The following is a 15,948-nucleotide window of genomic DNA, read 5'->3' as shown; positions in this document are numbered from 1 at the left end:
CGACGTCGCTGCTTGCTTGTTAGTAATTCATGATTAATATCTTTGGTTAGTTTTTACCACACTTTTTTCTTAGAAACAATAGAATGTAAATAATAACAATCATTGTAATGAAGGAAAAGCCTCAGAGGAGCATTTCTTGAATGCTTTGTGAGTATAACAAATCTCAGCTCACCCCAAGGCCCGAGGAAGTTAACGCTCCTCGAAAACACCTGACTGAAAAATTTCGTCTTTGGTAAGAAAACCTTGAGAGAGAGAAGTTAAAACCTCTCAGTGGGGGAATTTTAAGCAAACAAGGAGAGGCAGAGTTAGGCAATTGTTTCTCTAAGTACAGTGTGAAATAATCCCTTTATGCTAAAATGTACCTACCGTTAATTACTAAATTTATCACTTGCAATTCTGAAGTATTGTATCAAGTATGTTTTTAAAAGTTTGAGACCAAATATTAGAAAAGCGCAAGGCATCCCAATTAAACCCAGAGGCACGTCTCCCTGTGTCATCCCTCCTGCTGGCAGAGGATGGCCATGTCCCTGGGCTGGCAAAGCTCCCCAGGGAGGAAAGTGTCAGGGAGATATGGGCCTCCCCATGGGGCAGCTCTCAGCAAATTAGGAGACCAGGATCATTAGCACCGTTTTTCTCTTGTCCTTTTCTGCTATATTTCCCCCCAGCTCCCTGTCCAGGCACAGCTCACCTACTTACCCTCCCCCTCCTTTGACTCGTCCCATGTATTTTACCTCATGTCACCCTTTCCTAAATCCTGTCCTTTAAAACAAGTGATCCCATCCATGCTTTTGAAGCTAGGGAAGAGGTGGAGTGCTAAATTCCCTGAGCATCTGAGGGGAGGAGGAAAAACAAAGTCCAAACAGTGGCAGTTTGAAGACACAGTTTCAGCATGAAGCCAAGTACACGGGAATGAGCTTAACAATGGACAACAAGAGGACAGAAAACAGGAGGGATGGTGATTTTGGATCTCAATGAGAGACACAGCACTGTGAAAACAAAGGTAAAGAGCAAAGGCATAAGGAGTTCAAATGCAGCAGTTCAAATGCAAGCAATTGGGAAGGAAACTGGTGCAAGAAATTGGCAAGGAAGAAAGTAAGCCAAAGCTGGGGGGTAGGGGCTATAGAAAAAACACAAGATTTTTGGAAAACATTATCCTCCATACCCTGTATGGCCCTAGAAACTCCCCACTCCTCTGCTGCCATCAAATACCTGCCCTAAAATGCATGTCATGCCTTCTTCCACTAGCAAGTCTACAGAAAGGCAAAAAGACAAAAAAAAAAGGACAATATTAAAGCAAAAAAAAGTCCAAACATCCCTGCAAAACACTTTTTTTTTTTTCCTGGTAAAAACACTTACGGTTCAAGTAAATCAGGTTTCTCATAGAGCCCTAATTCTTCATTCTGATACAGGGCTAATGTTAGAACTGGATAATTATATGCCACATTTACACCAGATATTTGTCTTTGGGGCAAAACAGATCAGTTAAGACAGAATCAGAAGCCACCTGAGAATTTTCCAGAACTGATATCAGAAAGTCATACCAACTTGTAAAAACATTCACATTTTCATGAGAACTCATTTTCATGATGCAAACAATAACAGAAGGTGTTATTTCAATTTAATGGCTTTGCATGCACACAATTTAAAATATTTTTTATGTTTATACAAATAACATCACATTCTTTTTTTACCCTTCTTCTTGTGGATTTACAGCAAAGCAGAATTAATAAAGCAAGTGGAAGTCTTGGTAACAGAAGACTTGTTTTCGTAACTGACATTCAAAATGGTAAGCAGAAAATCACCCTCTTTAACTTTTCCTGTTATTGTATGTTGGAAAGATATAAGTATGCAACCACACAGAAACATTTATTCTCCAAAATTAGCATTATTACTTTATTTGGTGATTCATTACAATCTGCAAATCCAATAGTCAAAAAAATAAACCAGGCATAATGTTAAAGCATTTTACAAGCAAAATACTTTTACTTTTCCTTTTCAATTTGCATAGGGTGGGATAAGTGTATTGGTTAATGAATATAGTGTACAGAAGAACGAAACCATAGTTCATCAAACCGTACTGAAGAGTGTAACGATCCTGTGAGCAAACAGTTCTTAAACAGCTGTAACCTTCAACGGAAAACCATACACTTCAACATTAACAAGGCTGCCTTCCCATGACCTTGATGCATCATGAAGGCTGCAAGCCACTGGGCTGCTTTTCTTACGTTGTAGATTATCCTACTTTAAAGAAATTAAAGAGTTAAACAAACCAGAATGCATCTATCTAGGGTCATTTATTTTCTACCAGAACAAAGGCCAGAATGGAGAGAGGGAATTTTTAGCGTCAGCTTCTGAAACCACTTATAGTAATGTCCGTCTCTCATATTTTCAGTGCCATGGAGCTAGCAAGCTTAGAACTTCATCCACGCATCTCTGTTTATTTTTACTGTGCATCCAGGTAAAAAACTATTTTTTTACTGTGTAGCAACAAACTGCAAATAAATCATCATGCTCCTTTCCCATTGTAACCACACCTCTGTTACTCCGGCTGTATAAATCTGGCTTTAAAGTCTCACAAAGCTAAAAAATAGTTGATCTAGGTTGTAATAAAAAAAAAAAAAAAAGAATATTAAATACCTTTGGTAAAAATAGATATATTTAACAAGTTTAGAAAAGCAAATAGTTATATTGTCAAAAGGAGAGTATAAAAATGTACACGATAAAAAATAACAAACAAACAAACAAGAAATCATCAGCCATAGTAGTAAGAAAAAAGGCGCTGTTCTTTTCAATATTTGCTTCCTTAGCTCACATTATTGTCCAGTCTTCTTTCTAAAAGGCAGGAGCTTTACTAGAGCATATGGAAAAATCCAGTCCTTCCTACCAGCATTAGAGAAATTAAGTTTGATTCGGAACAAGACGGTCTGTTTTACCCCAAGTTTGTACAACAGAGAATGTTTCAATTTAGAGTACCTAGGAGTAGTTGAACACAGAAAGGAAGATTTCAGGTCTTTTCAACCAGAGGCCAGATGTACTGGAGCTGTAGAAATGCGACAGCCAGCAGGATCAAGTCTCCATGAAGTGAGCCTTCTAACTTTATTTTTACTCCTAAATTATAAATCCATGTATTGTCAATAAAACTGTGGGGGACAAAAACAATACATATATTTTAAATCCCTCATTGATGCCTTTCTCTCCCATCTTTTCACTGGGCCTCCAAACAGAGCTGTCACACAACATATAATCCCAGTTTGGATTCTCCTCTTTTTCAAGCTCACTGTGAATCTTGAAGACGGAAGATCCCCAAAGCAAACAACCGAGATTACAGAAGGAGATAATGCACAAGCCCCATAATAGAATCAGCCATTGATTGAATGTGCTTTGAAAGAAAACAGCACAATTAAATAATTCTTATCCTTCAGTATTCCCTTTGCACACACAGTCACACTCCTCATGGTGTTCCAAGGGTACATCTGTCAATGATTTATGCAATCCTCGGACGCCAATCCTCGGCTTCAGCTGGAGAACCTGAAGGAGAAGACAAGTATCAAGAAAACGGCAAGTGCTTCACCACACACCTTGACTATGAGCTAGATTCCACTGGAAACACACCGGATGACAGGAAACCTATTAAAAGAAATAGGTTTTCCTCAGCTGAATTTCTTCATTTATTCCACCCACTAATTATTATATCTGCTTTTCTCTGAAGCCCTGTATGAATTTGATTAAAAACGTTGAACAAGTACTTGCTTTTTTCAAAAAAGAGTGTCTTGCAGATTTGTATTTCTACTTAATTTTATTTAAGGGCTAATGCTACAGTTAATTAAATAGAATCATTAAATAATTATATCATAAGTAATTTAGGTACAGATTTATAACAACAGAAATGGACAGATATCTGTTCTTTCATAAAGTTCACTTCTACCACTAGAGAAAGCTGATGAAGGAGGTGTAGTTGTGATGTGTCTGAACTGTACCAGTAAACAAATACCTCAGGAATGACTTAATAGTTCAACAGAAGAATACTGTAACAAGGAAGGTATTACATTTTTTTTATTGTAACACCCCATTAAAATGGTAAAAAAAAAAAAATACTGTAAGCGTACTACATAAAATTTTAAAACATTAACATTGGTGCATTCCTATAGTAGAAATAAATTCCTTGATTGGCTTTTGGTATTTCCAAACATACAAATGTAAAAAAAAAGGGCGTACCTCATGATATTTTTTGGTGACTTTTGTTGGTACGCATTGGCACTCATTGCAACTCTGATGACAACAGGCACAGTTTCCACCACAGCGTTTGACCAGAAGACACAATGGCCAGAAGATGGTGTCAGTTCGCTTCAGCTCCTCCCTCAGTGACACGGAGAAGTTGCGAGGAGTACAACTATAGAGGCGCACCTCCTCCTTGAGGAGGTTGAGATCGACCACTGCAAAGAGACAAACAAAGTGGTGCTTTTCTGATTCATAATCCAACTTCATTGTGGTAAACCAACTTCAGCAATGCAGAACCCTTGAGGAAAGTTCATTTTGTGCAGGTGGTACAGGTTCAGCAGACAAGTATAATACTGCAGTTAGATGAATACCATGACAACTAAATTGAGTGACTGTTGTACAGGAGTATTCACCAGTTATTTTATAACCCTGGAAGAAATGATTCAAATTAAACAAAGCAAGCTTTGGCTACTATGTTCCAATAAATGTTTCATCAAGTCAACCCTAATGGAGTTCCCTTTGTTCACGCTCATACTCTGAGCTCTAGTGTTGCTATTCTATCATAATTTTGGACTGAAGAAACACACACAGTAATTAAGAATACTGCAAACCTCAAAACACATTTTTTAATTCATTTGTATAAAGCATTCAAACTTCTTCCCAGGGTAATGTAAATATATGAAAGAATCAAACCATTTATATCTAAGAAGAACTCACTTCTATGGACTACTAACTTCAAGAAGTTATTCATCATCAGTGAATACTGTACAGACAACAAGTAAGTCCACAAGCATGGTGGACTATATAACTATTGGTACACTCAGTTTTCCCCTTTATCCTTCAAAGCAGGATATATATGAGTTTCTGTTGCTACTCTGTGTTTTGTTTTCACTTGATATGTCTTAAATAAAATACAGCTCCTCCTTATAAGCACCTAACCTGAAGTGCAAGTAAAAGGTATTAATACTTGGCACCAGTTTCCCTATAAACTGATTCCACTGTGTCACACTAAAGCTTCACTATGCCAATGGTTGAACAGCAAGCTCATGAACAGATCTGAAACAGGGCAAATCTCCTTTAGGTACATAGTTAAGAAAACACAGGCATTGAAAGAGTCTGTTAAGACTGAAAAAAATGGGATTGGTTTAGTGAAAAAAATTAATACATATTTTTCTTTGGTGATAAGTAGTGTAATTTGATTTATTTTAGAAAAGCCAGACTCTAATGATCAGAATCTGGCATCTTTTGTCTGAACTGTTTCTCTCCAAACCTACCATCATCAAGGAATAGAAATAATGGTTAATTCACAGGGGCAGTTTATCTGGTTTAAAAAAAAAAAAAAAAAAAGAAAGAAAAAAACCCCTGTGATACTATGGCTACTGAGATGACTGAAGCAGAGGTCTTGAGCAAAGCAGCAAAGAGCTTTAAACTACCTGTTTTTGAGCTAAATCAAAAAGAAACAAGGAAAAAACTCCTAGTGCACTGATATTACTTGACAAATACTTTATAGTTATTGCTAGCAATTTGTTTAAAGCTAAAATATGTTCCTGATCTGAATCACACTCTAGGAAGAACATTTTTCCCCACTACTGACTAGGTAAAAAGCCTCTAGAGGTCACTGAGGAGAACTTCAGCCTATCAAGGCAGTTTAAACACCTAGGAAATAAAAATAATTTAGAAGCTGCATTTCTCTAGTAGAAATGCTCACTAGTACTGTCACATGAGCAGATATTTGGGTAGCAATTTCTTTCCATGTTTCTTCAAAGATTTCCTTTGTAGACCATATCCATATACTGTCATCCATAAGTAAGAAGGGTTTATTGTTGTGAAAGGTCAGTTAAAGACACTGAAGCCTTTTCTGTTCTTGCACTTACAGTGAATGCCAAGCTGAGGCTCTTCATTCCATCACTATCAGGTTAACACAGGCTTCTAAATAAACAATCTGATTTTTAAAAGCAAGGAGTGTGTAATAACTCCAATAAAGTTACTGATAGGATGCCAGCCTGCCTCCCACAATGAAAGAACATTCCTTGGGGAAAGCTGAGAAGGGAGCAAAGGAAAAGAGAGACAAAACATCTAGGGGAGAGATTCACTTAAAATTAGAAATTACTTAAACTCTTTTGATCAGCTAATAAATAGCTCTGGGCTGACTCATTTGGAGGGTGGACATGTCAACCTTCATCAATCAGGAATGGAGTGCTTCTGTTACGTTTTCAAACATATAATAAGTTAACTGTTTGAATGAGAATAAAATGCCTAAAACACAGAGAGAGTAATGCTAGTTCTGCTATTACTTCCTACTGGTAGATTTCTACAGAGGCTGACATGCTTGGTTTACTTAATGTCAAGAAGCTGAGCTTATGCATCCTAACACACTTGCTGCTCAGCCCTTCACCATCAGAAGTGGAAAAGGGGAGTTGGGCATGGATGTCTGGTCCAGCCAGCCCACCCACCAGCAGGAGAGCTGCCTGTGGGGCCTGGTGCTCCTCCACTGCCTCTGGCTTACTGGCAGCAGCTGAGGGACAGATCCATTTCCTGATACTTGCTGTAGTTATGACACAGAGGAAAGGGCAATGCAGTAAAATGAGCAGTAAGTGTATTACACATTTTGTCACAAAACTGGAACAAATTTTAACTAACTGCCTCAGACCAGCAGACCCAAATTTTGAAAACATTCTGTGGAAGAACACACAATCAGCTCTTAGCAGATATCTTTGAGTGGGCGTTAGTGTTACGACAGGCTTCAGGAGAGATTAAAAACATCATATTTTGTTTCCACGTTTTACAGTGTACTAAGGTATATTGCTATTATACCTCACAATGAACCCTTGCCCTGCCTTATGTAATTCAATTTCATTAAAAGGTCTGTGGCAAATTTATCTAGTGCTTATATAATCACTTCTTTGAAGTGTGTGAATGAAGCTGTTATTTTTTCAAAGAGTATCTGTCTGTCCAAAATTTATTTTAACACACTGTGGGCACGAAGCTAGATGAGAGAATGTATATATTCCCTTAAAAGTGTTTACTTAACCACAATAAAAGGTTATGTGGATTTCCCAAGTGCACTGAGTTACAGTACCTGTTATAATGTGAACATTTAAACACTCCTTCAACTTGGCTTCCACTCATGTATCATGTTTGACACAACAGTCAAAGTTTTTTTGTCTAGCACTAGCTCAGGAGGAATGGAAGGCTCTGTAGTAGCAAATGAATGGGAAACACTAAAACAAAATAAGGGGAGAAGGAAAAGAGGGATAAAAAAAAATAGATGCAGGTAGATCTACAGTAAAGTCCATTTCAAAAGTGTTCCTTCACTGATACATACAACTGAATTAATCCATGCTCACACCAGCCTAAATGTAACTGTGTTCTGCAACTGGCAATGAAACTTCTGGGCTGTGTATCGAGTACCATGGGAAACCCTCTTTCCCAGACATTTTTTCCGGCTGAATGCTGCTCTCAACATCAACAAAAGTTAAATTCTGGTTGGGGCACTTTTGTGTGGGCACAGATAGAAGCAGGTTGGTTTTCATTCTTAAGCACCTTGGACATGCTCCTGAGAGTTATTTAATGGTTCCTGCAACAGGACAGGGCTGTTACAAAACCCCAAATGAGGAATAAAAAATACAACCAAACAGAAAGTCACATAACAATATGAGAAGAGCATCTACTAAGGACTGTGCTTGGATTGTTACTCTTCTTCTTAAGCAGATGACAGAATATGGTCTAATGATTATGCATAGATTTCTGTGGGAAGCAATGGGATCATTTTTTTTTTTGCACAGCAAAATATATTTTATTTTTAAGTATGTTTAATAGTATAAAAGAATTTAGGACTATATCTAGAGATCAAAGCCTCTGAACTTGATGTTTCTTCTTTCCTGGCTAAAAGTTTTTGGAAGCATTTTATCCAGGGAAAACATCAGACACAGAAGTACTGTGGAATTTAGGTTGTCTAAATATAGTCCTTTTCATATGAATTATTAAGTGGGAGTAGAGGACAATACTTTTCTCTATATAAAGTAACTTACACTTTTAATTACATTTTCATTTAATCTAGATGCAAACTAATGTTTGTCTGTGAAAGCAAGACAGTAATTTAGCCTTTAAACTGAAATATTGCAAAAATAAAACTGATCTAATTATAGAATCAAAGAGTTCGAAAAAAACCCAAACATGTTGGGGCATGCACTTCTTCCAAACATTTCGTATAAAGATGCTACTAAAAGGAATAACATTTTTAAAAGGCTTGCTTTCCCTATCTATTGAGTACACCTAACAGTTAATACCATGTCATCTCGACTGGACATATTTTCCACCTCAGACTATTAGATTACACACTCAGTAATACAGTCTGAGGGTGGTCTCTCAGAGACAAATGTGGCAATACCGTGATATGTTTATTCAGTGAAAAATCTATTTCAGCATCTAATTAGAAGTCTTTAAAAGATTTACTGTGCTAGTTTCTTTCTAAGATATGTCTTGTATGGAGTTGCTTTTGTCTATATAGATGTTATCCAACGCCTCCATTTTAGTTTATGTAAGGTTTCACAACTTACATTTTGTTTTTCTCCCATCTACTGTATGCTTATGCATAAATTTGGCAAATACTGAATCTCTTTCATTAGGAAAGTCTTAAATGACTACCCAAAAGGCATGCTCCATTGCTGAAGGATTTTAAAGATATTTCCTTCTCTTTGACTCTTTATTTAGTTGCTGTGTGCATAACCGTAGCAATACAGATAGGGTAGAAGGGTCAATTTTTAGACCCTGATCCAAGAATTAGCTGTCAAAAACTGAAAATGGAGTTATGAAAGGTTTTAGTTCCTCCCTTTTTTGCTCATCACATGATAATCTAGTTTACGCTTGTCAACAGAGGAGTCTATTCAGTTATGGTGAGCAAGGAAGATGGTATTGACTGCATGGAATCCATAAACGAGAAATAGTGGGCAGTATTTGGATAATATGTGGTAGAAAATTCATCAATGTCAAACGTAGATGGAAGAAAATGACTTGCTGAACAAGAAATAGCTCCACAAGTCTTGAAGTACATAGTCTACTTTACATCTGACTAAGCTGATGACTGGGTCACAAAACTGGATATGGACACAGGGATCTCATGAGGTGTCATGGAAGAGGAATATTTAGCTAATTGTTCTCAATTCTTATGGTATAAAGACTGGAACAATTCTAAAGAAATAGACCAATCATTCACATGATACAGTAAAAGTAAGAAATTACCTATCCCAAATGAAAAATAAAGCTTTTGCTCTTCATAAAAAAAGAAAGCCACAAAGTCAGATTATGTTACTCACTCACAGTGCTCTGCTACTTTGTGGAAATAATGATCTCCCAGGTTCCGTACAGAAAAATACTCTGTCTGCTTCTATTCCCCCCACCCACACTTGTTACTTTATCCTGCTAAATTCTTTGAAGTTTTGAGTTTAGTTATTGCCCTTTTTTCAGATAAGATAATGGTGAGAATAGCTAACAACAATGATCTCTGCTGTATTTCTAACATCCTCCCTTGCAAGGTCAGACAGAAGAGTAATTTACCTCTTGATTTCCTCCCATGAATATATGCCTTTCCAAGAAGTTGCCACGTTGGTCTGTACAAATCTTCCAAATCCAGTTGCCACCGATCTGGTTCAAGGTACCGGATGAGTTCTTCCACAGTGCTAAATCCAGCAACGGCATTGTTTAATACATCCAGCGGTAAAGCTGATGGGGGGAGCAATGATGGGCTTGGTGCTTCTGTGTGGTGCTGCAATCAAAGCCAAGAGAAGAGAAGGGTACCAGTCAGAGGGTTAATGGATCTGCTTTGATGAAGTTCTATACTTTATGAAGTTACGGAGCTGGGAAAGTTTATAAGTGGCTAGCTTGTTTCCAATGTACAGTTTACCTAATAAGACAAATGGCAAGAGTCAAAAAGTACCTAATTATTCTTCAGCAATAATTGTAAACAAACTTCCACTAGACAGATTTCCCACTTCCTACATTCCTAGCCTTGAAGATAGCATGCCACTGCTCTTTGAAGAAGTCCACTGAATGATGGACAAGACTTTAGAAATAGAACAGAGAGTGATTTGAAAATACGGCCCCATTACTGGCAGTTACTGTAACCTCCTAGAAATCTGAGGAAGCATACATTTGCAATGCTGCCTTTCCTCTGAAACGTAGCCATAATCTTTGTCATCTCGTCTTTCAACGTAAAATGTGGACGTATCCTAATACAAAGATAGCAAATATTCCTGCTCTCATCTGTAGATGAAAAAAAAGCACCAGTTGTGTTTCATACAGCACTAACAATTATGTTTCTGTTTAAACAATAATGAACAGAGTAATAACAACATCTGGCATTACTGTAATTATTTCTCCTTTCAGAAGAAAAAAAAAAAAAAAACATGTTCCCAAGGATACTGAAAATATTCAGATGCTGAAATTGAGAACTGAAAAAGTCTATGTACTTTCCCACAGCACAAACCGTACTGACAGACTCACTGGATCAGGGGTACTCAGTCACAGGCAATTCAAGCAAAGTCAGACTTCTGGCTTTGCTCACGCTGCAACCCATTTAAAAATTATGCATTGATTTGTATTTTCAAAGAAGAAAAAAAGGCAGGAAGGGAAGCCCAAGAAGGAAGCTGCTGCTGAACCACCATAAGTTTGTTTAGGATTTTATATAGGCAGACGTCACTACAGACATTTTGGCCACAGTACTACACCAGAGCAATTTATCTGGATCATGTAAGAAGAACGAAGAAAGATTGGTATGCAAAGCTGATTTAGGGAATGGGAAGGACAAGAAATCTCAAACTTACATGGGCAGTACTACATGCATCACTACTGTAATCCGTATAAGATTTAGGGAAAATTTATTCCTATAAGTACAGTCAGGTTTTGGAAAAGGTTCCCAGAGAGGCTGCACAGTGTCCCTCATTGGAGGCTTTCAAAACCTGACTCTATAAAGCCCTGAGCAATGGTCTGATCTCAGAATTGTCCCTGCTCTGAGCAGGAGGTTACACTGGAAACCTCCTGAGGTTCCTTGCTGAATTTTACTACAACAATCCTATAACATAATATTAAGAATGAAGGATTCAATTTTTCTCCAATAAGTGAACTAATATGCTTCTTGTCCCTTTCATGTGCAGAGCCTGTTAGTATTGCACAACATATACATATATATTTATTTATATTTATTAATATGCATTTTTATATATTTAAAAATCCTCAGCCAGTTAGTGTCAAGATGGCACTCTTGGTACTGCAATATGAAGTGTAGAAATACTGGAATTTTTTTCCATCTGTAATATCAAATAAATTTAATTCACTTTTTCAAAATGACAAGGGAAATTGATGAAAAGTGTACAGTTATGCAGGAAAAAAAATTTACTAAAATAATCTTTGCAACACTACATATTAAATAGCAGTTTTCTAAAATACATATGCTCATGATGGCTGTATTTCATACCAATATTTTTATTTTCCTTTCCCTGTTCTCAATTCTATTAAATATGCAGCTAAGTGTGTGGTTGAAAGGGCAGCAAATGAAAGTAACCACCATGCCCTTCCTATATTTTGGCCCTTCCTATATTTTGGTCCAAGGGTTTTTCTCTCTTCATCTTCAAGAAATGCAGTTACTAGAATGATTTGTGCTGCTTTTTAACTGGGAGTCTTGCAAAGATAATGCAACATGTAGATCTAGTGTGCTGCTACTATTAACTTTTTACCATATTTTTGTTTTGCTAACCTACCATAATTTCCATAGACTGAGTGAAATAGTTGATTCCCATTCTGGATGAATGTGGATTTCAAAAAGTTAGAATATCTATTTTCTTCTTCTCTCCATTGCCCACATTAAAAATAATAACATGTTGACCCATCTATTAAGTTATGATAATAAAACAACAGATTCTGGTCTGTAATTTAAATATTTGCTCTTAGCAAAACATGCTAGTCAGCAAGTTTCAAAATAGTTCTGTGACATTATAATTCAGATGGTCAAAAAAATAAATACTCCAAACTTTTTCTTCCTGTTTTTCTCCACAATGATGTATTTGTAATGGTCACATTTCCTGGTTTGAAGGTGTAGGATTTTGCTACTGTGAAAAACAAAGTAAGGATCAAATGGTAGAACTAGTACTTGATGAAAAAAAAAAAATAATCTATTTTGCTTCCAGCTGAAGAATTTACCTCAGTGTCTTACTTGTACTCGGATTTTTTTTTTATGCCAATGAAATAGATGGATTCCAGATGAAAATTCATTCATCTAGAATCTATTCCCACATTTATAATTTAGAACATGCACACTTAGCAACACATATATAAGAACCAATCCATCTATTTATTAGATTCTGGATTCAGTAGGCATTTACCTCAGTTAAAACATTATGAGGATATGGTGAATCATTGCACTTAATGGTAACACAATTAAAATTGTCATCACTTCCTAATTATTCTCACAGCAAACCAAAACGTGAAGAAAAAGTAACTGAAGTAGCAAAATTGCACAACTTTGAAGATGAACATTTTAGAATAAAGTAGTTAAAATCTCAAGATTGTTTTTCCCAATAATCTCCTAATTTAGTAAATTTAAATGACAGTTAAAATGTGCCAAAGATTAAAGATTATTGATGTCATAAAGCTATAAGTGCTGTAATTTATAACATAAAGACCTTTATGAAATCTCAGTTCAATAAGTTATTTAATATAAATGGTAATTCAAATTATACTCTATGTTGTGTTTACTTGCTAATAGGTACTACAGTTTACAATTTAAACCGTTTGGGCAGGACATGCAGGGCAGCATAAATGGTACTCCTTTCTTTGAATAAAATTATATCTTGCAATTTCATAAAATTTATAATTTTACTTGGCTTTCCTGAAATTTTTTCTGTGTTCTATAGGCAATGCTTATAGCTGCAATAAGGTTTTATTCTCAGAGAAGATAACAGGAGAAATAACAAGGCAAGAAATTAAACCTCAGCATTACTGACAGCGCATACCTTTTAGAACAAGCAAATACTTAATTTCAGCATAACTCTGAAATGTTAAATCACAGTTGCAACTTCAAAAATGCTGAAATGCTCCTTAAATGGAGCTTCCTCTCACTTTATAATAAGTCCATCACTTCTGTTATAATTCCTTCCAATTAAATAATCTCAGATAGAAATCCATGTGCTCAGGTTTTAATCTGCAGCTCTCTTGACATTCCTACTCTGCCCATGGCCTCAGAGATGCAATGTCACTGCCCAATGGTGGTGTGAAAACCTCACAGGAGGACCACCAACAAGCTCTAGCTGTTCCTCTGCGTAATGTTGATGGAGAGAATGAAGATGATTTTACAATGAAGTACCTCTGTGACAACTGTACATCTATTCTATAGCTGGCATCACCTGACTTACTCCACAGAACTATATCACGTCTCCTTTAAGAGGTCAGCCAGCACACAGCTAACCTGTAATATAACAGTCATCTCTTTATCTGCCAGGGCAGACATAATCAAGACAGCAGACGCTTGCTTAGGTACAGCAGCTATTCAGAATAACTTTCCTGATGTAGACCACTTACTGGGAAGTAATGTTCTCTAAGCTTTTCTACAATAAATACTAATTGATGGTAAATATTCTTTTCTGTCATAGCAGCACATCCTTGATTAATACCAACGTTCTAGGTTTGAGACAACCCTTTTTATTTTTTTACCTGAGCATGAATAATTTCTGTAAGGACAGATTTTTAAAATACATCAAATAGTTCTGTATTTTAATATGATTCCTCTAGTAAACAGAACACTCTGTATTTTGTTTTTGTGCCCAGGAAACAATTTCAATTTATTTTAATAAATATAAACATGTTTAAAATCAAGATAGAGTCAAACAGTTGCATCTTTACTGTTAGTTAAAATTACTCAGAATGAAAACCAGAGTAGAAAACATAGGCTTCTGCTGACCTGCAGAACAGTCAAGATTGACAATTAGTGTTGGATGAAATAGAATTTTCATTAGGTCTGTTAAAATTGTATTTCTATATGTGCATGTCAGTCTATCAAAACAAATATCTTCTCAAAAGCCCCTAGGGTGTTTACAAGTGTAAAAGACAGGCAAACAGACAAAATTTAACCAACAGTTTAAGATATGGGCTTGGAAAAAAAAAAGAAGAAAATAAAGACTAACATACAAAGACGAACAAAATTACCCAGCCCTGAAGATCATACATAACAACAGTGTCCCAAAATAAACTTAGGGAGAATTTATTTTAGGGTGCTCACAATGTTAGTTGTGACCTATTAAAGGAGTCAAAGCTACTCCATCTACCCTCTTTCTCAAAGCGCAGGACAGTCTTATAAGTAGAATAAGAAGGCAGCCATCAGTGAAGCAGTAAATCTGAACAAAAACTGCAAAAAATGGATTTGAAGTCACCTAGCTGAAGCTCAAACCTAAAGGATGACTTCATATGTAGCCTCACTTGAAGACCTGTGATTAATTTCTTGTTCTGACACATATTTCCTGTGTGATCCTGAGCACAGTATTTAGGCCACAGCTTCATGGTGTAAAGCATCTGTCAGTAGCACCTCCTTGCTACACCAGCATGACTGTCTATGTAGCTGCATCATAAACAAGAAGCAATCTTGCTGAAAAAGACTATTTTTCATTTCCTTTTCTCTTTAACCTCAATCTTATTCACAGCGCAGAGCTCCAACAGCTAAGCCATCACAACCAAAAGCACAGCAGCTGCTAACACAGATCTTTTTAGATTCACTCTGGCACCAGGAATTTCATAGCATGCAGGTTTGGAACACAGCCTTATCAAATCTATAGAATGAGCACAAAGGGAATTCCTTGATCTCACAAGTTCTATGAGAGTATGAATACAATAAACGTTTATTAGATACCCATTACTGGTTTATCTGAAGAATCCAGAAGTATTTTAGAGAGATAAAGGGTAAAACTTTGGCTATGAAACTGCACGATATAACCCTTCCTGTTCTGCCAGTATCCATCAGTTCTTTCCTTGCACTGAACCTACTCCAGGGATAAATAATGCAGAACAAAACAGCACTCATCTACAGTCTGCACAAGACCACCTCTTAAGCACCATCGCAATCTAAGCAAAGCCTTATTTTTGCTCCTTTCTCACAGGATAGGACTGTGAAGTTACTGACATTACCATCTTCCAGTTAAAGGAGAGGCAAGAAGTAATTTTGTTAGTGTGCTGCAGCCAGGAATGAGGAATTTCATGTTTAATAATGCAATCCCCGAGTTAAGACTAGAACAACAAAAACAAGTGAGTCAAATACTTGGCATGACCGGACACTTACCAAGTAGTGAATAATATGTCTAAAATAATTCCCTCCCCACAAAAGAAATCCCCATTTTTCTTGTTTCTTGTCTTGAAGAAAACATTGTTAGGCAGTTTAGAAGTGAAAACCCATTCATCGTTGGCAGACTTTGGAGAAACTATTAAACATTAGCATGGTTTAATCAGATCAGAAGGGACTCTGTAATAAAGAAAACCTCAGAAGAATCTGCCCAGCTCCGAAAGCAACCGGGATTAGTACTTTGAAAGAAATAACATATTTTTTCTAATGAAATATCCTTACAGCTTTTTTTTTTTTTTTAATTATTATATAGGAACACTTCAAGTCCTGCTTAGATTTAGAGATATGCTCTTGAAGCTAACAGTACATGCACATTCTTGTAACACTCACAATAAAGAAAGCCTGTTTTTTTT

The 15,948-nt window shown here is 36.5% G+C and overlaps 1 protein-coding gene across 1 annotated transcript in view; it reads right to left on the bottom strand.

Annotated features, from left to right (window-relative positions):
* Positions 1–1,879: 1,879 nt before the first annotated feature.
* The window catches only part of PDGFC (platelet derived growth factor C), a 130,685-nt gene continuing 116,616 nt past the window's right edge, over positions 1,880–15,948 (bottom strand). The window contains exons 4-6 of the mRNA XM_065836810.2: positions 9,775–9,982; positions 4,216–4,433; positions 1,880–3,528 (exon numbers count right to left, since the gene is read on the bottom strand). Of these exons, the coding sequence (XP_065692882.1) occupies positions 3,412–3,528; positions 4,216–4,433; positions 9,775–9,982 (543 nt within the window). The 3' untranslated portion in view covers positions 1,880–3,411. The remainder of the gene's footprint in view (positions 3,529–4,215; positions 4,434–9,774; positions 9,983–15,948) is intronic.

This window comes from Patagioenas fasciata, chromosome 4 (genome assembly GCF_037038585.1).
Source record: "Patagioenas fasciata isolate bPatFas1 chromosome 4, bPatFas1.hap1, whole genome shotgun sequence".
In the NCBI taxonomy this organism is placed as follows: domain Eukaryota; kingdom Metazoa; phylum Chordata; class Aves; order Columbiformes; family Columbidae; genus Patagioenas; species Patagioenas fasciata.
The sequence above is the reverse complement of the archived record's forward strand: the minus strand, read 5'-3'. Positions and strand labels throughout refer to the sequence as shown.